This window comes from Scatophagus argus, chromosome 24, assembly GCF_020382885.2.
Source record: "Scatophagus argus isolate fScaArg1 chromosome 24, fScaArg1.pri, whole genome shotgun sequence".
NCBI lineage: Eukaryota > Metazoa > Chordata > Actinopteri > Scatophagidae > Scatophagus > Scatophagus argus.
The window spans coordinates 10,986,552-11,010,147 of NC_058516.1; the positions used below are offsets into that span (position 1 = coordinate 10,986,552).

The window sequence follows — 23,596 nt, forward strand, 5'->3', positions numbered from 1 at the left end:
TTCCTTGTTTGAACACTCAAACTTGGCCAATAAAGCTGATTCAGATTCTGAATACCAAGTGCTGTAATCGTTTTTCACCCCTCTTTACAACCAGCAGAGGGCGCCGTTGGCTCTTCAGTGGAGATCCAGCCTCGATGAAATGAGCAGAGTTAAATCATAAAGACGTACAATGGCAGCTGTGGAATGTCACCAACTTCTAGTTTTCTCAAGACCTGATGCTTGATTGGACTATGCTACTTATCCCATCCACTTGAGAAGAGAATATTGTATATTTGTTCAATATTCATTGTAATCAGAAGAATTATTTCATCTGCAGAATTCAGCTACGTGATGCCACGGCACCTTTAAAAGGCCCTTTTAAATGAGCACATATGGCTTACGGCCATACCACCCTGAACACGCCCGATCTCGTCTGATCTCGGAAGCTAAGCAGGGTCGGGCCTGGTTAGTACTTGGATGGGAGACCGCCTGGGAATACCAGGTGCTGTAAGCTTTTTCACTCCCCTTAGCAACCAGCAGAGGGCGCTCTTCAGTGGAGATCCAGCCTTGATGAAATGAGCAGAAATGAGTTAAATCATAAAGACCTACAATGGCAGCTGTGGATAGGGTAACCAGATGCTCCGCTTTGTGCGGAACAGTCACGCATTTCCATTACTTTTCACACGTCCCGCAAAAAAGTTGTTCCGCATTGTTATTGGCAGTCACACTCCAGTTTTGAAATGCGTGTTCTAATCTGGCGTTTATCAAACAGCTGTGTGGAAAAAGCAGGGAGGGCTGTCATCAGGGGGCAGGGTGTTTGCGGTTCAGTTTACGGATACTTTGAGCCACACCTGTGCGGGAGGGCTCGGTGTCCATGGTTTCCGTAGTGTAGTGGTTATCACGTTCGCCTCACACGCGAAAGGTCCCCGGTTCGAAACCGGGCGGAAACATGTTTCTTTGCAACAGGTTTGTAGTGCTTAAGTTCTTCCGTGCTAACTCCAATTATCGCACCGACCACACAGTGCAGTTAACCTGTTGCTGCCTGTTAACCCTTTCGGTGCCGCTTTTTGACACCAAGACTTTAAAAAGCTGCAGCTTGAAAGATAAAGGCATACTGTCAATGAGAAAACCCTTCCCCCTGTATTCCATTTAGCACTTTATGTAAGCAACTTTCAACTTCGATTTCCTCAAATACTTTGAACGGGAACTTTGAGTTAGCATTAAAGTATTGTCCGTCCGACAGCTACTGGTGGGGAGGGTATTGCAAATCGTCGCATTCACAATGCTCACAATCAGCAGCAAGTACAAAAACTTATTTCTCCCCGTCGGGGAATCGAACCCCGGTCTTCCGCGTGACAGGCGGAGATACTGTCCACTATACTAACGAGGAAGTGTAGCATCACTTTGCAATGCACTGGTGTTAGCCGGGTCTCACAGTTGAAATCTCCCAGATACTGCCTCTTTAATTCTGTTTACTGTCCCCACCCCTAAGCGCTTCTTCTTTTTCCAGCTTTGGCTGTCTGAACTCAAAATCCATGATAGGTATGAATTGTTAATAACAGACCAAAAGGAAAAAGCAAAGTCTAACCGGAGTCAAATTCCTTGTTTGAACACTCAAACTTGGCCAATAAAGCTGATTCAGATTCTGAATACCAAGTGCTGTAATCGTTTTTCACCCCTCTTTACAACCAGCAGAGGGCGCCGTTGGCTCTTCAGTGGAGATCCAGCCTCGATGAAATGAGCAGAGTTAAATCATAAAGACGTACAATTTCAGCTGTGGAACGTCACCAACTTCTAGTTTTCTCAAGAACTAATGCTTGATTGGACTATATGCTACTGGCACTGGCACATACTGCACTGGCATGAGAAAAAAGCTTGTGGTTTAGTATACAGTTGCTTCCTTGCAATATGCTCGTAGTACTCAAGCTTTTCCATGCTATCTCTAACTTGTTTTTCTTATTTGCGGTTCAGTATACAGGTGCTTTCTGTCATGCACGTGCAAGCACTTGTACTTCTATGGACAAAAAAGGGGTCCCTCTATTAGACTCTATGCTACTTATCCCATCCACTTGAGAAGAGAATGTTCTATATTCGTTCAATACTCCTTGTAATCAGAGGAACTATTTCATCTGCAGAATTCAGCTACATGATGTCACGGCATCTTTAAAAGGCTCTTTAAGACCAGCATGAACGGCTTACGGCCATACCACCCTGAACACGCCCGATCTCGTCTGATCTCGGAAGCTAAGCAGGGTCGGGCCTGGTTAGTACTTGGATGGGAGACCGCCTGGGAATACCAGGTGCTGTAAGCTTTTTCATTCCTCTTAACAACCAGCAGAGGGCGCCGTTGGCTCTTCAGTGGACATCCAGCCTTGATGAAATGAGCAGAGTTAGATCATAAAGATCAACAATGGCAGCTGTGGAATGTCACCAACTTCCAGTTTTCTCAGGCACGATTGTTTCGTTTCACTAATTCACATTGATTAGACTCTATGCTACTTGTAATCCACTTGAGAAGAGAATATTGTATATTCATTTAATATTCATTCTAATCCGAAGAATTATTTAATCTACGAAATTCAGATACATGATTCCACGGCATCTTTAAAAAGCCCGTTTGTACCCAAAGTGTTCGCTTACGGCCATACCACCCTGAACACGCCCGATCTCGTCTGATCTCGGAAGCTAAGCAGGGTCGGGCCTGGTTAGTACTTGGATGGGAGACCGCCTGGGAATACCAGGTGCTGTAAGCTTTTTCATTCCTCTTAACAACCAGCAGAGGGCGCCGTTGTCTCTTCAGTGGAGATCCAGCTTTGATGAAATGAGCACAGTTAAATCATGAAGACCGACAATTGCAGTTGTGCATAGGGTGAAAGCAGGGAGGGCTGTCATCAGGGGGCAGGGTGGGCTGTTTGATCACGCCAATCAAACTGGGACGCGGACACAGGTTTAGGGCGCGCCCAACAACAACAAATCAGGTCAGAACGGCACCGGCATACAACACAAGGCATGGAGGAAAGCGCGGCCCATACGGCTAAGAAAAGAAAATGCAGATACAGCAAAGACTGGGAAACTATCTATCCGTGGGTGAGACCAGTGCATGGCGAGTCTGGTAAAGTTTTGAGTGAAGTTTGCCTGAGCCATTTTTTTCCGTTTCACACGGAGGTGAATACGACATGAAACAACATAAACAGTGCGAGATTCACAACAGACGTGTTACTCAAACGGAGGCTTACCCAGTCTATGCATGCGTTCCTGTGCATCCTCCAGGTTGGCTTGCGCTTGAACGCGAGCCAGTTGTTGAAGTGACAGTGAATGCAGTGGGCGGGGAGCAAAGAGATTCAGATTGACAGCAAGCAATGAAGTGGCCCTGTTTAGTAGCAAATTTAAATTATAGGTCACCGCTGTGATATAGTAAAGCCTGCTGCATCTCAAGACCAAGTGGAGCTCCCGTGTGTTGCTTCCCCAACTGCTGTGAAAGTGAAGGGGATTAACCTCAAAGTTAGCAACATCAACTTCAGCCCTGGAGGTAAACAAGCCTGTCGTGAGCTTTCTGACCATGGAGGAACGGTTAACACAGCGCACAGGACCCAGTCATGACGAGGGAGAAGAAAACTTTGATTGGATAAGCAGCAGAACTGTTGATGGCTAAGAATTGTACAATAAAAAACATCCTGAACATGTAAAAGTGCTTCCGGTATTAAAAATGTTTGCGGTTCAGTTTACGGGTACTTTGAGCCACACCTGTGCGGGAGGGCTGGGTGTCCGTGGTTTCCGTAGTGTAGTGGTTATCACGTTCGCCTCACACGCGAAAGGTCCCCGGTTCGAAACCGGGCGGAAACATGTTGCAATAGGTTTACAATACTGAAGTTTTTCTGTGCTAACTCCAAATATCGCACCGACCACACAGTGCAGTCAACCTGTTGCTGCCTGTTAACCCTTTCGGTGCCGCTTTTTGACACCAAGACTTTAAAAAGCTGCACCTTGAAAGATAAAGGCATACTGTCAATGAGAAAACCCTTCCGCCTGTATTCCATTTAGCACTATAAGTAAGCAACTTTCAACTTCGATTTCCTCATATACTTTGAAAGGGAACTTTGAGTTAGCATTAAAGTATTGCACCTTCGACAGCTACTGGTGGGGAAACAAGATCGGTGGCTATATTTAGTTTGATGTAATATTGCAAATTGTCGCAATCTGGGGCTTCAGCACTCACAGGGTCAACAGAAAGCTCAACCTAACCGCCACTTGGATGCATTTGACGCAGAAATGAATGGTTTTTACTTGAACAATCAGTAGCAGATATAACTTCCCCGCCACAGGCGGAGATACTGTCCCCTATGCTAACGAGGAAGGTTATAATCTGCATGCGCTGCCTTGCACAGCTGTTCCAGCCATTGCACGAGGGGCTGCAGAGACACCATGGGAAGTATTTACCTTGGTGACGGAGATTGCGGAGATGTTAGCCGGGTTAATGACAGACAAAAAGGAAAAAAAAACACATCCTTAACATGTAACATTAATATGTCCACTGGCATTAGAAAAAAGTTTGTGGTTTAGTATACAGTTGCTTTTCAGCCATGCACGCGCAAATAAGGTGGCTGACAGCAGTTTCTGTAGTGTAGTGGTCATCACGTTCGCCTAACACGCGAAAGGTCCCCGGTTTGAAACCGGGCAGAAACAGCTCTCTTTGTTTCAGTTTACGGTAAATATTGGTGTCAGTACATCATTTAATTTAACCCTATATGAGTTACTCACGATATATGAACAAGATGCCGCTTCCCCTTGCTGAGTCACCGGACGGCTTGCCAGGTTTTCTTCAAGGCCCACCAAAAGTCTTTCTCCGCCTTGCTAGCTCTAATTTGTTTTCTTATTTGCGGTTCAGTATACAGGTGCTTTCTGTCATGCACGCGCAAGCACTTGTACTTCTGCGGACAAAAAGGGGGTCCTCTATTAAACTCTATACTACTTATCCCATCCACTTGAGAAGAGAATGTTCAAAATTTGTTCAATATTCATTGCAATCAGAGAAATCATTTCATCTGCAGAAGTCAGCTACATGATGTCACGGCATCTTTAAAAGGCTCTTTAAGACAAGCATGAATGGCTTACGGCCATACCACCCTGAACACGCCCGATCTCGTCTGATCTCGGAAGCTAAGCAGGGTCGGGCCTGGTTAGTACTTGGATGGGAGACCGCCTGGGAATACCAGGTGCTGTAAGCTTTTTCATACCTCTCAACAACCAGCAGAGGGCGCCGTTGGCTCTTCAGTGGAGATCCTGCCTTGATGAAATGAGCAGAGTTAGATCATGAAGACCTACAATGGCAGCTGTGGAATGTCACCAACTTCCAGTTTTCTCAGGCACGATTGCGTCGTTTTACTAGTTCACATTGATTAGACTATGGTACTTATCCCATCCACTTGAGACAAGAATGCTGTATATTCATTCAATGTGGGGTTAATCTCCCACAACAAGGAGGAGGCCTACAGGAAGGAGGTCACCCACCTGGAGAACTGGTGCCAGGAGAATAACCTCCTTCTGAACGTCAGCAAAACTAAGGAGCTGATTGTGGACTACAGGAAGAAACAGCAAAAGGACACCCGTCCACTCTGCATCAGCGGGTCTGAGGTGGAGAGGGTGGACAGTTTTAAATACCTCGGTGTGACCATCACACGGGAGCTATCCTGGTCACTGCATATTAACAAGACTGTTAAGAAGGCCAGGCAGCGTCTGTTCCACCTCAGACGCCTCAGAGACTTCAGGCTCCCCCTCAAGGTGCTCAGGAACTTTTACACCTGCACAACTGAGAGCATCTTGACTGGGAGCATCACCACATGGATGGGCAGCTTCACAAAGCAGGACCTCTCGGCCCTTAGGAGGGTAGTCCGCTCAGCTGAGTGGACAATCAGAACAACTCTACCCAACCTGCAGGACATTTACATCAAACGATGCAGGTCGAGAGCTGAGAAGATCCTCAGGCAGCCCCATCACCCCGGACACTCACTCTTCTCCCTGTTGCCATCAGACAGTCAGTTCCGCTGCCTGAGAACCAACACTGAGAGGATGAGGAAAAGCTTCTTCCCCCAGGTCATCCGTCTGCTCAACAGTGAGCGTTGATCTGGACAATCCTGCTCCCACCTGCACGACATGCACTACATGTAAATACTGCATATGTAAATACGGCACATTCTCACATTTTATAATAAGGTTTTATTAATTATTTATTATAATTATTAAATTGTAATTTTTACTTACCTAATTTTTGGTAGCAGGGACATAAAAAAATTCACTGCACATTGTATGTACAATCACACATGTATGATTGTGTGTGTGACAAATAAACCTATCTTGTATCTTCTAGTATTCATGAAAATCAGAGGAATTATTTCATCTGCAGAATTCAGATACATGATGCCCTTTGCATCAGTAGCATTCGCTTACGGCCATACCACCCTGAACACGCCCGATCTCGTCTGATCTCGGAAGCTAAGCAGGGTCGGGCCTGGTTAGTACTTGGATGGGAGACCGCCTGGGAATACCAGGTGCTGTAAGCTTTTTCATACCTTTTAACAACCAGCAGAGGGCGCCGTTGGCTCTTCAGTGGAGATCCAGCCCTGATGAAATGAGCAGAGTAAAATCATTAAGACCGACAACGGCAGCTGTGGAACGTCACCAACTTCCAGTTTTCTCAAGAACTACTGCTTCGTTTTACTAGTTCACATTGATTGGACTATGGTACTTATCCCATCCACTTGAGACAAGAATGTCGTGTATTCGTTGAATATTCATTGTAATCAGAGGAATTATTTCATCTGCAGAATTCACATATGTGATGCCATGGCATCTTTAAAAGGCCCTTTTAAATAAGTATCAACGGCTTACGGCCATACCACCCTGAACACGCCCGATCTCGTCTGATCTCGGAAGCTAAGCAGGGTCGGGCCTGGTTAGTACTTGGATGGGAGACCGCCTGGGAATACCAGGTGCTGTAAGCTTTTTCATACCTCTTAACAACCAGCAGAGGGCGCCGTTGGCTCTTCAGTGGAGATCCAGCTTTGATGAAATGAGCACAGTTAAATCATGAAAACCTACAACGGCAGCTGTGGAATGTCACCAACTTCCAGTTTTCTCAAGCACGATTGCGTCGTTTCACTAGTTCACATTGATTAGACTATGGTGCTTATCCCATCCATTTGGTATTAACGAGAGTAACACAGCACAGCTTTCATCAATGTCCTTGATTGCTGACAGGTGTGTAAGAAGTAAGTTTGTCTGGCTTTTACATCTGCTACAAACTAGTGAACAACAATGGAGAAAAAAAGAACAAGAAAACCCAACTGGACCGAGGAACAGTGTTTGCTTTTGGCTCAATTGATCAATGAGCATAAAAGTGTTTTGAGGGGTAAATTTAGCCCCAGTGTCACAGTGCAAGCCAAGAAGCAAGCCTGAGACACTATAGCACAACAGATAAATGCCTCCTTTCCTTTGGTTGTGCGCACAAGTGATGATGGCAAAGTTAATTTAAATGTCTAATTATTGTGTATATGTTGATTTTGGGAACTCCTAAGCTGCTTAAAAGTCCTCTTCCCTGCTCCTAACAGATCTCACCTTAGGAACACTCTCAGGAGCGAGGATTCTTTTGGAATAGCTTTTATCTTTACTAGGATCTACTCTTAATTTTTAGGAGAAATTCTAAGAAAACACCAAGATTCTAAGAATTTTCTTAGAATTTGGTCACTAGGAGCAACTCTTCGCACTAAAAATCTTTCGGAATACGGGCCCAGATTGTGATCAGAGTAACTATTTCATCTGCAGAATTCAGCTACGTGATGTCACAGCATCTTTAAAAGGCCCTTTTAAATAAGTATCGACGGCTTACGGCCATACCACCCTGAACACGCCCGATCTCGTCTGATCTCGGAAGCTAAGCAGGGTCGGGCCTGGTTAGTACTTGGATGGGAGACCGCCTGGGAATACCAGGTGCTGTAAGCTTTTTCTTTCCTCTTAACAACCAGCAGAGGGCGCTGTTGACTCTTCAGTGGAGATCCAGCCTAGATGAAATGAGCAGAGTTAAATCATAAAGACCGACAATGGCAGCTGTGGATGGGGTAACCAGATGCCCCGCTTTGTGCGGGACAGTCCCGTATTTCCTTTACTTTTCACACGTCCCGCAAATTGAGATGTTGTTCCGCATTGTTATTGGCAGTCGCACTCCAGTTTTGAAATGCATGTCTCCATGGTTTCCGTAGTGTAGTGGTTATCACATTCGCCTCACACGCGAAAGGTCCCCGGTTCGAAACCGGGCGGAAACATGTTGTAATTGGTTTGTGTTGCTGATGTTTTTCCGTGCTAACTCCAATTATCGCACCGACTACACAGTGCAGTCAACCTGCTGCTGCCTGTTAACCCTTTCGGCGCCGCTTTTTGACACCAAGACTTTAAAAAGCTGCAGCTTGAATGATAAAGGCATACTGTCAGTGAGAAAACCCTTCCGCCTGTATTCCATTTAGCACTATAAGTAAGCAACTTTCAACTTCGATTTCCTCAAATACTTTGAACGGGAAGTTTGAGTTAGCACTGAAGTATTGCCCGTCCGACAGCTACTGGTGGGGAGGGTATAGCAAATCGTCGCCTTCACAATGCTCACAATCAGCAGCCGGTAGAAAAACTTATTTCTCCCCGTCGGGGAATCGAACCCCGGTCTTCCGCGTGACAGGCGGAGATACTGTCCACTATACTAACGAGGAAGGGTTGAAGCTGTTTGCACTGCCTTGCACAGCTGTTTCAGCCATTGCATGAGGGGACGCAGAGACACCATGGGAAGTATTTACCTTGGTGACGGAGATTGCGGAGGTGTTAGCCGGGTCTCACAGTTGAAATCTCCCAGACACTGCCTCTTTAATTCTGTTTACTGTCCCCACCCCGAAGCGCTTCTTCCTTTTCCAGCTTTGGCTATCTGAACTCAAAATCCATGATGGGTATGAATTGTTAATAACAGACCAAAAGGAAAATAAACATCCTTAACATGTAAAATGACATGTCCACTGGCATAAGAAAAAGTTTATGGTTAAGTATACAGGTGCTTTCAGCCATGCACACGCGAGCAAGATGCTGGTCAGCAGTTTCTGTAGTGTAGTGGTCATCATGTTCGCCTAACACGCGAAAGGTCCCTGGTTCGAAACCGGGCAGAAACAGCTCTCTCTGTTTTGGTTTATACTGAATGTTGGTTTGGGCATGGTTTGGCCTGTCTGTGGCAATCAGCTGCCTCAGGAGTCCCCCAAGCTTACTTGCACTATGCTCGTAGTACTCAAGCTTTTCCATGCTATCTCTAACTTGTTTTTCTTATTTACGGTTCAGTATACAGGTGCTTTCTGTCATGCACGCGCAAGCACTTGTACTTCTACGGACAAAAAGGGTGCCCTCTATTAGACTCTATGCTACTTATCCCATCCACTTGAGGAGAGAATGTTGCATATTCGTTCAATATTTGTTCTAATAAGAGGAATTATTTCATCTCGAGAACAGAGATGAAATAATTCCAATGCCAAGGCATCTTTAAAAGGCCTCTTTGTATCAGCAGCATTTGCTTACGGCCATACCACCCTGAACACGCCCGATCTCGTCTGATCTCGGAAGCTAAGCAGGGTCGGGCCTGGTTAGTACTTGGATGGGAGACCGCCTGGGAATACCAGGTGCTGTAAGCTTTTTCATACCTCTCAACAACCAGCAGAGGGCGCCGTTGGCTCTTCAGTGGAGATACAGCTTTGATGAAATGAGTTAAATCATGAAGACCTACAATGGCAGCTGTGGAATGTCACCAACTTCCAGTTTTCTCAAGCACGTTTGCGTCATTTCACTAGTTCACACTGATTAGACTGTGGCACTTATCCCATCCACTTGAGACGAGAATGCTGTATATTCATTCAATGTGGAGTTAATCTCCCACAGCAAGGAGGAGGCCAACAGGAAGGAGGTCACCCACCTGGAGAGCTGGAGCCAGGAGAATAACCTCCTGCTGAACGTCAGCAAAACTAAGGAGCCTATTTTCGGACTATAGGAAGAAGCAGCGAAAGGACATCCATCCACTCTGCATCAGCGGGTCTGAGGTGGAGAGAGTGGACAGTTTTAAATACCTCGGTGTGACCATCACACGGGACCTGTCCTGGTCACTGCACATTAACAGGACTGTTAAGAAGGCCAGGCAGCGTCTCTTCCACCTCAGACGCCTCAGAGACTTCAGGCTCCCCCTCAAGGTGCTCAGGAACTTTTACACCTGCACCACTGAGAGCATCTTGAGTGGGAGCATCACCACATGGATGGGCAGCTGCACAAAGCAGGACCTCTCGGCCCTTAGGAGGGTAGTCTGCTCAGCTGAGCAGACAATCAGAACAACCTTACCCGACCTGCAGGACATTTACATCAAACGATGCAGGTCGAGAGCTGAGAAGGTCCTCAGGCAGCCCCATCACCCCGGACACTCACTCTTCTCCCTGTTTCCATCAGACCGTCGGTTCTGCTGCCTGAGAACCAACACTGAGAGGCTGAGGAAAAGCTTCTTCCCCCAGGCCATCCGTCTGCTCAACAGTGAGTGTTAATCTAGACAATCCTACTCCCACCTGCACTACATGTAAATACTGCACATGCAAATACGGCACATTCTCACATTTTTAATTTGATTTTTAATAAGGTTTCTATTTTACAATGTTTATTTTTTATTTTTACTTGCCTAATTTTTGGTAGCAGGGACATAAAAATGTCACTGCACATTGTACCGTGTATGATTGTGTGTGTGACAAATAAACCTATCTTGTATCTTGTAATATTCATTATAATCAGAGGAATTATTTCATCTGCAGAATTCAGATACATGATGCCACGGCATCTTTAAAAGGCCCTTTTGTATCAGCAGCATTTGCTTACGGCCATACCACCCTGAACACGCCCGATCTCGTCTGATCTCGGAAGCTAAGCAGGGTCGGGCCTGGTTAGTACTTGGATGGGAGACCGCCTGGGAATACCAGGTGCTGTAAGCTTTTTCATTCCTCTTAACAACCAGCAGAGGGCGCTGTTGACTCTTCAGTGGAGATCCAGTCTTGATGAAATGAGCAGCGTCGAATCATGAAGACCTCGTTGAAGTGCAAGAAGAGAAGGGAACCAGATATCTATAGGTTAGAGTTTTCTCAACCACTTGTCCTTCGTTTCACTATTTGACACTAATTAGCCGATCTGATACACTTTTAGCATGTCGCTGACAGAGGTTAAATGAGCGTACTTCCGGGAAACGACTGTGTTTTTTGTTATTATTATTATTATTTTATTATTTTATTATTTATTATAATTATTTCATCTCGAGAACGGAGAAACGTGATGTCACAGAATCTTTAAAAGGCCCTTTTAAATAAGCATGAACGGCTTACGGCCATACCACCCTGAACACGCCCGATCTCGTCTGATCTCGGAAGCTAAGCAGGGTCGGGCCTGGTTAGTACTTGGATGGGAGACCGCCTGGGAATACCAGGTGCTGTAAGCTTTTTCATTCCTCTTAACAACCAGCAGAGGGCGCTCTTCAGTGGAGATCCAGCCTTGATGAAATGAGCAGCGTCGAATCATGAAGACCTACAACGGCAGCTGTGGAACGTCACCAAGTTCCAGTTTTCTCAAGAACTACTGCTTCGTTTCACTAGTTCACATTGATTGGACTATGGTACTGATCCCATCCACTTGAGACGAGAATGTTGTATATTCGTTCAATATTCATTGTAATCAGAGGAATTATTTCATCTTCAGAATTCAGATACGTGATGTCACGGCATCTTTAAAAGGTCCTTTTAAATAAGCATGAACGGCTTACGGCCATACCACCCTGAACACGCCCGATCTCGTCTGATCTCGGAAGCTAAGCAAGGTCGGGCCTGGTTAGTACTTGGATGGGAGACCGCCTGGGAATACCAGGTGCTGTAAGCTTTTTCATTCCTCTTAACAACCAGCAGAGGGCGCTGTTGGCTCTTCAGTGGAGATCCAGCCTTGATGAAATGAGTAGAGTTAGATCATAAAGACCTGCAATGGCAGCTGTGGAATGTCACCAAGTTCCAGTTTTCTCAAAAACTACTGCTTCGTTTCTCTAGTTCACATTGATTAGACTCTATGCTACTTATTCAATCCACTTGAGAAGAGAATATTGTGCTTTCCTTTGCCCTGCATTGTTATTGTCGGTGGTTATTGCACATATGTGGTGCTGTGTTTAGTTCAATGGTCTGGTTAATGCAGTAATGCAATTAGTCGCAATTCTGCGGTCACCAGAGAAGGCAACCATACGGCTCTTGCTGCCGTTGTTGTTTTTTATTTTGACAGTGAGAGGGTTTGAAACAGGCTACAATGGAGCTCTTTCAACAAATGGCTGTTTCCAGCATAATAAATGTTTATGGTTCTTGTCCCTGCAGCTTTTACTGTCCGATACACAACTGCTCCGACACACAAGACAACTGTGACTGAGTCCACTTAAAAATCTCTCATCGAGCTCTCGTCCTGGTCGTTGGCACAGTCGTTTCCCGGAAGTACGCTCATTTAGCCTCTATCAGCGCCATGCTAAAAGTGTATCAGATCGGCTAATTAGTGTCAAATAGTGAAACGAAGGACAAGTGGTTGAGAAAACTCTAACCTATAGATTTCTGGTTCCCTTCTCTTCTTGCACTTCAACGAGGTCTTCATGATTCGACGCTGCTCATTTCATCAAGACTGTATCTCCACTGAAGAGCGCCCTCTGCTGGTTGTTAAAAGGAATGAAAAAGCTTACAGCACCTGGTATTCCCAGGCGGTCTCCCATCCAAGTACTAACCAGGCCCGACCCTGCTTAGCTTCCGAGATCAGACGAGATCGGGCGTGTTCAGGGTGGTATGGCCGTAAGCCGTTCATGCATATTTAAAAGGGCCTTTTAAAGATGCCGTGACATCACGTAGCTGAATTCTGCAGATGAAATAGTTACTCTGATCACAATCTGGGCCCGTATTCCGAAAGATTTTTAGTGCAAAGAGTTGCTCCTAGTGACCAAATTCTAAGAAAATTCTTAGAATCTTGGTGTTTTCTTAGAATTTCTCCTAAAAATTAAGAGTAGATCCTAGTAAAGATAAAAGCTATTCCAAAAGAATCCTCGCTCCTGAGAGTGTTCCTAAGGTGAGATCTGTTAGGAGCAGGGAAGAGGACTTTAAAGCAGCTTCGGAGTTCCCTAAATCAATATATACGCAATAATTAGACATTTAAATTAACTTTGCCATCCTCACTTGTGCACACAACCAATGGAAAGGAGGCATTTATCTGTTGTGCTATAGTGTCTCAGGCTTGCTTCTTGGCTTGCACTGTGACACTGGGGCTAAATTTTCCCCTCAAAACACTTTTATGCTCATTGATCAATTGAGCCAAAAGCAAACACTGTTCCTCGGTCTTGTTGGGTTTTCTTGTTCTTTTTTTCTCCATTGTTGTTCACTAGTTTGCAGCAGATGTAAAAGCCAGACAAACCTACTTCTTACACACCTGTCAGCAATCAAGGACATTGATGAAAGCTGTGCTGTGTTACTCTCGTTAATGCCAAATTAAATTGAGATGTTGATGTTGTCCAGCTTTTAGGATCAGGACCAATCACAGCTTTGGAAATGGTGACTCATACCTAGCAACGCTGTCAACCACACCTCCTTATTAAGATAGGAGTTTCTGTCCATTCCTTGCTCAGAGTTCTCTGAGAATGTTCTGGAATCACTCCTTGCTGGGAATTTTTAGGCTAAGTTAGGAGCTCTCTGAGAGGATTCTCAGAATCGTTAGGAAGGACTAGTCCCAGCTTAGTCAAGCGAGCCTTGAAGAAATCCTGGCAAGCCGTCCGGTGACTCAGCAAGGGGGAAGCAGCATCTTGTTCATATATTGTGAGTAACTCATATACGGTTAATTTAAATGATGTACTGACACCAATATTCATCGTAAACTGAAACAAAGAGAGCTGTTTCTGCCCGGTTTCGAACCGGGGACCTTTCGCGTGTTAGGCGAACGTGATGACCACTACACTACAGAAACTGCTGTCAGCCACCTTGTTTGCGCGTGCACGGCTGAAAAGCAACTGTATACTAAACCACAAACGTTTTTCTGATGCCAGTGGACATATTAATGTTACATGTTAAGGATGTTTTTTTTCCTTTTTGTCTGTTATTAACCCGGCTAACATCTCCACAATCTTCGTCACCAAGGTAAATGCTTCCCATGGTGTCTCTGCAGCCCCTCGTGGCCTCGTGACCCTGTTGACCCCGAGATTGGACGAGATCGGGCGTGTTCAGGGTGGTATGGCCGTAAGCCGGTCATGCTTATCAAAAAGAGCCTTTTAAAGATGCCGTGACATCACGTGGCTGAATTCTGCAGATGAAATAATTCCTCTGATTACAATGAATATTGAACGAATATAGAACTTTCTCTCCTCAAGTGGATGGGATAAGTAGCATAGAGTCTAATAGAGGGCACCCTTTTTTGTCCGTAGAAGTAAAAGTGCTTGCGCGTGCATGACAGAAAGCACCTGTATACTGAAAAACAAATTAAAACAAATTAGAGATAGCACGGAAAAGCTTGAGTACTGCGAGCATATTGCAAGGAAGCATGTTTCCACCCGGTTTCGAACCGGCTGAAAAGCAACTATATACTAAACCACAAGCTTTTTTCTAATGCCAGTGGACATATTAATGTTACATGTTAAGGATGTTTTTTTTCCTTTTTGTTTATTATTAACAGTTCATACCCATCATGAATTTTGAGTTCAGAGAGAGTGTGTGGAAGATTTCAACTGTAAGACCCGGCTAACATCTCCGCAATCTTCGTCACTAAGGTAAATGCTTCCCATGGTATCTCTGCAGGCCCTCGTGCAATGGCTGGAACACCTGTGCAAGGCAGCGCGTGCAGCGTATAACCTTCCTCGTTAGTATAGTGGACAGTATCTCCGCCTGTCACGCGGAAGACCGGGGTTCGATTCCCCGACGGGGAGTGTTACGTTTTCTACCTGCTCCTGATTGCTCAAGCTAAAACCACGCGCCAGCGCCCAATAAATCCAAGTGGCGGTTAGTTTGAGCTTTCTATTGACCCTGCTGAGTGCGATAATTGGAGTCAGCACAGAAAAACTTCAGCACTGCAAACCTATTGCAAAGAAACATGTTTCCGCCCGGTTTCGAACCGGGGACCTTTCGCGTGTGAGGCGAACGTGATAACCACTACACTACGGAAACCACGGACAGATAGCCCTCCCGCGCAGGCGTGGCTCAAAGTACCCGTAAATTGGCTGGTCTTGAGATGCCGCGAGCTTTATTATATCACAACGGTGATCTATACCGTAAATTTGCTACTAAACCGGCCCTGTCTGTCTGATATTATCGCAGGCAAGAACAGCCATTGTACCATTGGCACCGATATTCAAAATTATGGAAAAACATACATGTTTGAATGGACATCTGGCAAACCCCTGAAATTGAGAACATACGTCAGAAGAAAATGGTAAAATGTTTTATTGTATCAGTAAAAATCAACAGAAGGCACACAGACAATATGTGAGGGTAGACACAAACCAGTGTCAGTGTCATTATCCAGTCCCCATCAAGGCCCACCTCCCCAAGTCATACCACCAATTGATCATATCACGAAATATACCATTACATCCAGTTTCTATCTGCAGGACTGAAAGAGTCATTATCAGCCAATATTCCATTCCACCTAAGGGAGGCTGAAACTGATCCAATACATTAGCAGGCTAAACTCTGCAGCTCATGGTACAACATAAAGCAAATACAGCCTTTTGAAAAAATATATTCATATATAATTATACACCTTTCTACACAGTGAAGCTACTCAACTATACAAATCGCAGTACACTATCTCAGTACAATAACTGGTGAGCTGTTTGTAAGAAAGTCCATGCTTATCATTAGCATCATGGTTGCAGTGTTACAGAATCAAAAATAGGAGTAGTACCTCTGTCATAAAACAGTTTAGGAAAAACTTACAAGTCCATATAATGCCAAAAATATTAGCTTTGAAGACAAGAAAAAAAAGTACACAAAAGACATTTGAATATACATGTTCATAGGAGGACCATAACATCAGGAAAATATAAGAGTCCCTTTCCTTTTCGGTTTACCCAAGAAACAATTCAGCATAAGAGTGCCATGGCTTTGAGATAATTCTTTTTGGTTGAAATACAAATCCCAGAGTTCACGAACGCAAAGCACAACAGCGAAGAAATCTGAGAAGAAAATTTCAATTTTGAAACAAAAAAAACCTCCATAATTACATAATTAATGTTTCAAACATAAAGGTCCTAAAAACAACTTACAAAAGAATAACTGTAAATTTGAAAAAATAATAATAATAATGTAGATATTCTTTGTGTCAAAGTACAACTTTATGCTCTTAATATTACGCTTGTAAAATTATGACCATCACAAAATGTTATGACCTTTAGTGGCCATATTTTCTCAAAAAACAAACAAAAAAAAAAACTACATTTTTACATTTTTCTCATTAAATTTGGACTTAACCTGTAATACTTTTTTCTCATAATATTATGACTGTTTTATCATAAAAAATTACAAAATAATTTGAAATATTCTAGTTTTTTTATTACAATATAATTCTTTCTTTTTACAAATGTATGGTTATTGCTTTTTTTGTTTGCTTTTTCCTCTTTTTTTGCCAACTCTGATCTTAATCGGATTGTAAACAAACAAAAATAAAACCAAATCACAATTGCAACATTCAGTTCAAATTGACAATCTCAGAGATTCTTGGATTTTCAGCTTCGGGTCAAATTACAATTTTGCAGACAAAATTTTTGATTGACAATGACTTTTGATTAAAAAAAAAAAAACAACTCATAAATGAAACTTTTCTGTGCCATGTGAGCATACATCTTGAAAATCTCAAACATCTCTGCTCAGTAAATCAGTTCCCATCTGTTTTAAATATTTCCTGATTCCTGTGGTCACTAGTACGGGTAGCTGTCGGGAAGAGCCAGTCCCTGGATGCACTGCTCCCCTCCTTCAGTCAGGTATGGACCCTCTTCCTCATAGCCGGGCAGAGGGAAACAGTCCTCCTCACTGGGAGGCAAGATGGCGTCCGGATCGGTCTTCAGACTCGGCCTCTGGTTGTCTGGGAAAGCCATGGAGAAAAGCGCCTCGGGGTTGCATACAAACTTGTACACATACCTTTCCCCGGCCACCTGTAGAACAAGCCAATCAGAGGTGAGACAAATTGATGTTTATTGAATGATTAAAGCTAACTCATAATAACTATACAAGCAATTATAAGATCACTACAGGAGAGAAGTGAAACACAAGATGCCTTTACCTTCTGCATGATGCCCTTCTCGTAGTAGTATCTCAGAGAGCGGCTCAGCTTGTCATAGTTCATGGCCGGTCGATTCTTTTGGATCCCCCAGAGCCGAGCCACCTGAGCCCAATTGGATCCAAAATGGATTCATTTATTCAAGGTTAGTCTTTTCATTCAACATCAGAATCAGAATCAGGAGCCTCTATTGTCATTGTACAAGGAATACAACGAAATTGTAAATCTGACTTCTTTGTATTCACTCGATTTTATTTCTGTTTCTCGCATGACGCCTTTTGAAATGGGGCTGTGTGGGGTTTGTCAGTGACTGACCTCTTCGGGATCGATGAGTTTAAACTCCATGTTTCTTCCCGTCCAGACAATCAGGTGTCCGTTGGCCGGATTGTCCAACAGTGTGAGCAGGAACTGCCACAGCTGCAGGGAGCCACGACGCTGATACGGTAAACCCTCCTGCTTTGCTTTACCTGTTTACAAAGCCAAATAAGACACAATGAGTACATCTTTCACTGCAGCATAATTAAGTAGGTGCAAAAGTCATCGAAAATACAAATAATCCTACCTTCCAGTCTTTCTGGCACAACACACGTGTCATCATAGTACAAATGGGGCTCTCTGTCTCGACCAAACCCTGTGTGGGGGAAAAAAAAATATTATTAAAAAAAAAGTTAATATTTGACACACATTTGATGATTACAATGACAAACACGAACTCACCAACATTATTATTCTGGCACAAGACTGAAGACTTCCCAAATAATGAATGGCAGGTTTGAATCTCTGGAAAACACAACAGAAGTCATCATAAGCAACCTGAAAGTCTTTCAAGTTTTCCATAATGTAAGTAGGTGCAGCAGGTGACACACATGCACACCTGAGTCAAAGCCGAAGTCTCTTGGCTCTTGTTTGACTGTGACATGGTTGAAGGCAGTCTGGGGTGGTCCTGGCTCTGGGTAGCGTGGATCCACCAGCTCCTGTTTTAAACCGCGGGGGCCATGGGGAACCAGGGGCTCGGACAAGTGGCGCTGGTAGAGCGGCCGCCCATCACGGCTCGAGGGTTGGTACGGCCCCTTCACCATTTTGTCCGGAGGGAGGAAAGACAGGCAGGGCTCAGACAGCTGCCGCTGAAATCTACAGCGTGGAAGAACACGAGTGGATGTTTAAGGGATTGAACTGTTTCCACCTTTAAAATTTTATAAAAATATTAAGCAGGACCCACCTTTGTTCTGTGCTGAAAGATGCCCCGGAGCATCCAGTGGGGGGATGCGGCAGAGCGAACTGTTGGCTTTGGTTGGCCTGTGGGAGGCTGTGGTGGTGGGAGGAGCCAAGGGAAGGAATGTGGCTTGCTGGGCAGTTATTAATTAGCTGTGGGACAGGATGTTGTACCTGCCTGTGTACAGGTGGTGGCCCAGCAGGATGGGTGGAGCCACACTGTACCGTTCTGGAGGCTGGAGTCAGAGCTTTGAGTCCAACTGGCTTGTGGTCACAGGCACTGAGGACGAAAGAGAATAATTCAGGGAGGAGCTATGAAGCACCTGTATGGCGACCCAAAATTTGATCTGAAACACCGATTTTGTACCTGTAACTATAAAGGCACATGTCAGCATGAGGCGTCCTACAGGGAGACAAGTCTTCAGAAGGACTGGGCTCTCGCTTCACTTTGTTGACAGGCGGTCCATGAATCATCACTGCAATAAACACACACAAATAATAACCGTTTTATTCTAAATGCGAAACGGACGGGAACAGTTGAAATGAGAGTAGATTTTTTTTCACCTGAGCAGAAAAAAACAACAACGCCTGACAGAAATGGGAAAATAAAACCAGTCTCTGACAGTTTCTTTGTAGCACTTTTCAGAGATATGACAGTAAAACAAGGCTTTCGTTAAATCAGTGTGTACTTCCTATCTGATCTCAGCCTTCCAGGAACACACAGCGAGATTTTCACCAGAGCAGCGCACTGACGAAACCTCGCCGCTAATGTTTCCGTTGGCAACGCAATCGTCACCAGATTTATTGTCACAGCCGGGAGTCGTTCCACTGAGGCAGCTATGAAGCAGCAATAAATACACACTGTACGTGTTTGGCAGCACAGACATTGTTTTCAAAGGGACTAGTAGAGTCACTGGGAGTTCTTTTACAGCCCCCCCCTCCCTCATTTCCTGTGCTATATGACTATTATCATTTAACTGGCGCAGATCCACTGCTCCTGTGTGTGAGGGTCATATACTGTATTGCCCGTCAAACTGAACATCATAAACACAATCGTATTAGACCATTAGACTTGGGTAGTACACGGATTTTACTCATCCACACTCGATCATTCGAAGGCTCTGCGACTCGGCTCATTCACTTACGGGCCGAGGCGGAAAATATTCAAGTACATTTACTCTGACGCTGTACTTGTAGAGAAAATTGGAAATTTCAAGCCTAAACGACGTGGCTCACTGATGCGGTTTTTCAGTTTTCGTTGACAACGGAGCTCTGAAATGCAGCGGGAGAAGACAATGATGTAACAAAGACGACTTGAAACTAGCAACCGAGACCATAAACTCATTAGGAAACTGGTGAGGTGATAAATCAAGTGAGAAGTAGGATCATTATTTGAAACCAGTCGTTTTTATAGACCTAGAAGTTCTGGAGTCCACATTTTACACAGTCAGTGGGCATAAATAAAATACGTGTGTTATTCTCCAACGTGAAAAATACATTTTAGAGAAGAAACAGCTACTCACAGTTATTGGACTGGAAATCTGGAACAAACTGCTCATCATCAGGAACCTGAGCTGTGAGAGGGGGGGAAAAAAAAATCATCAAACAACAGGACATTTAAGGACTCCCTTCATATTGTGGATTTAGCGTTAATTTTTTTTTCTTCTTTTGACAATTCTGCAGATCTTACCTTCTGCGATCCATATTTCCTGGAGTCGGCTCAGATCTTGAAAGAGCTCTGCAAGAAAGTTACGAAATGACATTAAAATATGTATAACAGCGTTTAACGCGCTTCCCTCGGCGAAATAAAATACTTTTACAGAATTACCACGTCAGATTTCCAAAACTCTAATTTATCTATTCTTCTAAATCACAAGTTCCTGCTCACTTCTGAAAGTACAGATTGTAGCACGTGCTGCATTTACTGTAGATATTTATTTTTAATTCTGATCATTCCTGAACAACATTACATCTGTATCAATGCTTCAACTTCTAAATAGTAACAGGTCAATGAGCGGATAGCAGAGCCGCACACACTGATCACATATAGACAATCTGTCCAGCCAGACAATAATTTACACTGAATGTAACATCAGTAAGTCAAGACTTAGTGGAAATGGCTGACTTGGTTTATATCTCAAAATCACAATTTGCTCCAAGAAACGGCATGACGAGCCAATACCTTCTGTGTCCTGATCGAGTTCGGCGTCCATGAACTTCCTCTTCCTCTCGCCGAGACATCTCTCCGGTTTCTCTATGCGACATTTCTACATGTTTGACAACAAAATCATTTCGTGAACAGAAATGGTATAAAAAAACAAAAAAAAACCAAACAAAATCAATCCTCGGTTGACCTCTTACACGGGATGTGATAAATGTTTGAAAACTCACGCTCTCGGGGACCACAAAAGGGACCTGTTGATCATAAAAGCCATCCATGTTGCAGGAGTCCTCACCCTGGAATAAACAGGCAGGAGCATAAAAGTAAAGAAAACAATAATACAGCATAGAAATACAGCTTGCCAACCGCTTTGGCCTAATATCTCTGTTAACCTGCCATACTGTAAATGATCATCTCCTTCATGTATCTTGGCGTGTTTGTGTTTTTGTAACCTCCATGACTCCACAGCAGCGTTTACAGGGAGTATGGCTGCACATACGCCGACCTCGCTGTGTATGTCATCAGTGGGGTATCGCTGCTGTATTCTGAGGAAATCTTTGCTTTAAAGATACGAAAACGTGGCATGAGCCACAATGCACAGCTGAGGGACACGAGGGTGTAACAGATCAAACTATGGGAGTATAATTGAAGGAATTGCTTGATATTTTTTGGAGAAATAATAAAGCTTTGATTAAAACAAGTGTGCAAACGTTTTCAACAGTTGGACCTATTTACAAATCAACACAGAATAGCATTTCAGATTTTTATTATTATTTTGTGTGCGGTCACTTTAAAAGCCTCCAATAGAGTGATAGTACGTTTGGTAATTGATAAATGACAATTGGCAAATGATCTTAATTTAACTGCTTTAGGCTTCCGTACATAAACAACGTCACTTTTTTGACTGAAGAATATCGTTAATAACAAGCGAAAGTTGTTACTGAAGTTTGATTAAGTTGCTGGTGTTTTCAGCCTGATATGTTGACAATAAACAGAACCCATGAATAAATCAAAGATCTGTCAATGGGGATATGCGTGACGCACGAGAGGAGAACAACACGTATCGCGGGACCTCCTTGTTTTTCTCAATGAAGTGAAACTTGATCCTCGCGGGGTAGGAGGGGAGGGGGGGGGACGGGACGGGACGGGGGCACCAGTTCACCATTGAGAAATTTGCCACAGAGCACGGAGAAAGATTCACGGTGTTAACAGGCCATAAAGACAGCTACCGAAACGGAAATGCCATCTCTGCAAAACCGACACATGCGGGAAATGGACGCAATGTTTGCCTTTGATATTCAGAAAATGGCGTTCGCCTCTTAACCCGCATCTGCTTCCCTCACTGCTAGCAGCAAATCGGGACGATTCGGTTGAAGTTTATGTAACAAAAGAAAGCATAACAAACCCATGCATGCCCTACGATAGCTTTTATTTCAAAGTGAAAGAATAATAACGCAGGACTCACTTGACAAGTGAAGTTTCTTGGCAGCGTGGAAAAAAAAAGGAACTCGACGCTGATTTCCTCCCCTACATCCCCTGCAGACCCTCGAATAAGAATTCTGCTGTGGATTTTTCTCAATGAAGAAGAGCTCTGATAGCTGGATCTAACCGCAGCCCTTTGCTGCCCTCGCATTGGCTAGAACACAAAGTCACTCAAAAAGCGATCCAATCGTCTTCAAGGCTGCTCTGACGTCCGTCCCTTGTGTTTTTTATGAATGGCTGCGTTTCATTCATGGAGCCACGGCTCTCTTAAAGGGCCAGAGCTGCCATTCCATTAAATGAGTGCCTAAATAAATACATTCAAATTAAGTTCTCAGTTGTACGTGTATACAAACAAGTAAAAAATAATTAAAAGTTGCTTGAGAATATATCATAAAAGTATTAAATATATACCCAATAATACAGTTTATTGCTTTTGGGCATTCATTCATATGTCATAATTTACTAGTTTTACTTTTAAATATGATTTGTCATGAGAACACAATAATGAACATTATGACATCAAAAACACTTGAAACGTTATATTAATTTTCATACATATATCGAATCGATGCTTTTGAAAGACAAACAATGACTTCTACTACTACTACTACTATGGATGGTATTATTCACTGTTATTATCAAAACTCAAAATACATAAGACCAGTGCTTAAATAATTAGTGGATTATTCAATTTGTCAATCATTAATAAATCAAAATTAATCATCAGCTATTCTATTCATCAATTAATTATTTAAGTCATTTACCATGTAAAAATGATTACATTGTCTCTTTCCAGCTTCTCAGATGTGAGGATTTACTGTTCTGCATTATGATAAAGCAACCATCTTTTGTTTTTTGACTGCTGGGTTGGTCTGTCTGGGCTATGAGAAATTATGAAACACATTCTTTCTTTGTCGAAAAGTAGGCACACTGGATTACATCTCCTGAGACACACACTTTGTAGTTTTGTAACCGTTACATGCTTGATAGATTTAATTGTTGATCACGCACGACTGCTTCAAAGTCCATTCATCTCAGTTAATTCCACTTTGATCTCTTTCCACTTCATTACCACTCGTTGTGGCGAGATCAGTGAGTGTCACCTGATCATGTGCTAAATATGGTATTTTGTAAGTGAGCAACAAGAATTTCATACAGTAACTCTAATTGATGGCTCTTGATGATGGAATGAAATTATGCAAACAGTGAAGTTACCAACAATCTGGTCCAAAAATTAATAAACACAAGAAAGCAAGAAGTTCTCTACTGAACACTCTAAGTTTAGAACATCAGCCCTGCATATGAATAATCAAGTAAACTATGGTGCAAACAAATGTAAACATGATGCAACATCCTCAACCTTTGGTGCAGCTCTTGTGTCTCTATACTGTCTTGAGAAAG

At 43.6% G+C, this 23,596-nt stretch overlaps 1 protein-coding gene and 22 non-coding genes across 23 annotated transcripts; 17 read left to right on the forward strand and 6 right to left on the reverse strand.

Annotated features, from left to right (window-relative positions):
• The first annotated feature begins 374 nt into the window (after positions 1-374).
• LOC124055871 lies at positions 375-493 on the forward strand. Its single transcript, XR_006842858.1, has one exon. It is a non-coding gene; the product is annotated as a 5S ribosomal RNA (ribosomal RNA).
• Positions 494-856: 363 nt separating this feature from the next.
• Positions 857-929, forward strand: trnav-cac. The gene has a single exon. It is a non-coding gene; the product is annotated as a tRNA-Val (tRNA).
• A 368-nt stretch (positions 930-1,297) lies between these two features.
• Positions 1,298-1,369, reverse strand: trnad-guc. Its single transcript has one exon. It is a non-coding gene; the product is annotated as a tRNA-Asp (tRNA).
• An 803-nt stretch (positions 1,370-2,172) lies between these two features.
• Positions 2,173-2,291, forward strand: LOC124055819. Its single transcript, XR_006842809.1, has one exon. It is a non-coding gene; the product is annotated as a 5S ribosomal RNA (ribosomal RNA).
• Positions 2,292-2,613: 322 nt separating this feature from the next.
• Positions 2,614-2,732, forward strand: LOC124055827. Its single transcript, XR_006842816.1, has one exon. It is a non-coding gene; the product is annotated as a 5S ribosomal RNA (ribosomal RNA).
• Positions 2,733-3,749: 1,017 nt separating this feature from the next.
• trnav-cac lies at positions 3,750-3,822 on the forward strand. Its single transcript has one exon. It is a non-coding gene; the product is annotated as a tRNA-Val (tRNA).
• Positions 3,823-4,589: 767 nt separating this feature from the next.
• trnav-aac lies at positions 4,590-4,662 on the forward strand. Its single transcript has one exon. It is a non-coding gene; the product is annotated as a tRNA-Val (tRNA).
• A 423-nt stretch (positions 4,663-5,085) lies between these two features.
• On the forward strand, positions 5,086-5,204 carry LOC124055828. Its single transcript, XR_006842817.1, has one exon. It is a non-coding gene; the product is annotated as a 5S ribosomal RNA (ribosomal RNA).
• Positions 5,205-6,417: 1,213 nt separating this feature from the next.
• On the forward strand, positions 6,418-6,536 carry LOC124055829. Its single transcript, XR_006842819.1, has one exon. It is a non-coding gene; the product is annotated as a 5S ribosomal RNA (ribosomal RNA).
• A 322-nt stretch (positions 6,537-6,858) lies between these two features.
• Positions 6,859-6,977, forward strand: LOC124055830. Its single transcript, XR_006842820.1, has one exon. It is a non-coding gene; the product is annotated as a 5S ribosomal RNA (ribosomal RNA).
• Positions 6,978-7,855: 878 nt separating this feature from the next.
• LOC124055831 lies at positions 7,856-7,974 on the forward strand. The gene has a single exon (XR_006842821.1). It is a non-coding gene; the product is annotated as a 5S ribosomal RNA (ribosomal RNA).
• A 247-nt stretch (positions 7,975-8,221) lies between these two features.
• trnav-cac lies at positions 8,222-8,294 on the forward strand. The gene has a single exon. It is a non-coding gene; the product is annotated as a tRNA-Val (tRNA).
• A 363-nt stretch (positions 8,295-8,657) lies between these two features.
• trnad-guc lies at positions 8,658-8,729 on the reverse strand. Its single transcript has one exon. It is a non-coding gene; the product is annotated as a tRNA-Asp (tRNA).
• Positions 8,730-9,103: 374 nt separating this feature from the next.
• trnav-aac lies at positions 9,104-9,176 on the forward strand. Its single transcript has one exon. It is a non-coding gene; the product is annotated as a tRNA-Val (tRNA).
• Positions 9,177-9,567: 391 nt separating this feature from the next.
• On the forward strand, positions 9,568-9,686 carry LOC124055832. The gene has a single exon (XR_006842822.1). It is a non-coding gene; the product is annotated as a 5S ribosomal RNA (ribosomal RNA).
• Positions 9,687-10,896: 1,210 nt separating this feature from the next.
• On the forward strand, positions 10,897-11,015 carry LOC124055833. Its single transcript, XR_006842823.1, has one exon. It is a non-coding gene; the product is annotated as a 5S ribosomal RNA (ribosomal RNA).
• Positions 11,016-11,393: 378 nt separating this feature from the next.
• Positions 11,394-11,512, forward strand: LOC124055834. Its single transcript, XR_006842825.1, has one exon. It is a non-coding gene; the product is annotated as a 5S ribosomal RNA (ribosomal RNA).
• A 315-nt stretch (positions 11,513-11,827) lies between these two features.
• On the forward strand, positions 11,828-11,946 carry LOC124055855. Its single transcript, XR_006842845.1, has one exon. It is a non-coding gene; the product is annotated as a 5S ribosomal RNA (ribosomal RNA).
• Positions 11,947-12,768: 822 nt separating this feature from the next.
• LOC124055835 lies at positions 12,769-12,887 on the reverse strand. Its single transcript, XR_006842826.1, has one exon. It is a non-coding gene; the product is annotated as a 5S ribosomal RNA (ribosomal RNA).
• A 1,080-nt stretch (positions 12,888-13,967) lies between these two features.
• Positions 13,968-14,040, reverse strand: trnav-aac. The gene has a single exon. It is a non-coding gene; the product is annotated as a tRNA-Val (tRNA).
• Positions 14,041-14,920: 880 nt separating this feature from the next.
• On the forward strand, positions 14,921-14,992 carry trnad-guc. Its single transcript has one exon. It is a non-coding gene; the product is annotated as a tRNA-Asp (tRNA).
• A 165-nt stretch (positions 14,993-15,157) lies between these two features.
• On the reverse strand, positions 15,158-15,230 carry trnav-cac. Its single transcript has one exon. It is a non-coding gene; the product is annotated as a tRNA-Val (tRNA).
• Positions 15,231-15,482: 252 nt separating this feature from the next.
• On the reverse strand, positions 15,483-22,361 carry LOC124055463 (ETS translocation variant 5-like). The gene is made up of 13 exons (XM_046382356.1): positions 22,179-22,361; positions 20,944-21,009; positions 20,735-20,819; positions 20,243-20,290; positions 20,076-20,126; positions 18,920-19,028; positions 18,560-18,832; positions 18,215-18,471; positions 18,058-18,120; positions 17,903-17,971; positions 17,656-17,807; positions 17,344-17,445; positions 15,483-17,215 (listed from the first exon to the last, which is right to left on the reverse strand). The coding sequence occupies exons 1-13, from the start codon at positions 22,344-22,346 to the stop codon at positions 16,982-16,984; spliced, it is 1,677 nt and encodes a 558-aa protein (XP_046238312.1). The 5' UTR covers positions 22,347-22,361; the 3' UTR covers positions 15,483-16,981.
• Positions 22,362-23,596: the final 1,235 nt, after the last annotated feature.

Coding starts and splice junctions, on each gene's coding strand:
- LOC124055463 (XM_046382356.1), bottom strand. CDS start 22,346: ATGCGAGGGCAGCAAAGGGCTGCGGTTAGATCCAGCTATCAGAGCTCT. Junction 17,808..17,902: donor TGTGCCAGAAAGACTGGAAG/GTAGGATTATTT, acceptor CTTTGTAAACAG/GTAAAGCAAAGCAGGAGGGT. Junction 17,216..17,343: donor AGAAGGGCATCATGCAGAAG/GTAAAGGCATCT, acceptor CTTGTTCTACAG/GTGGCCGGGGAAAGGTATGT.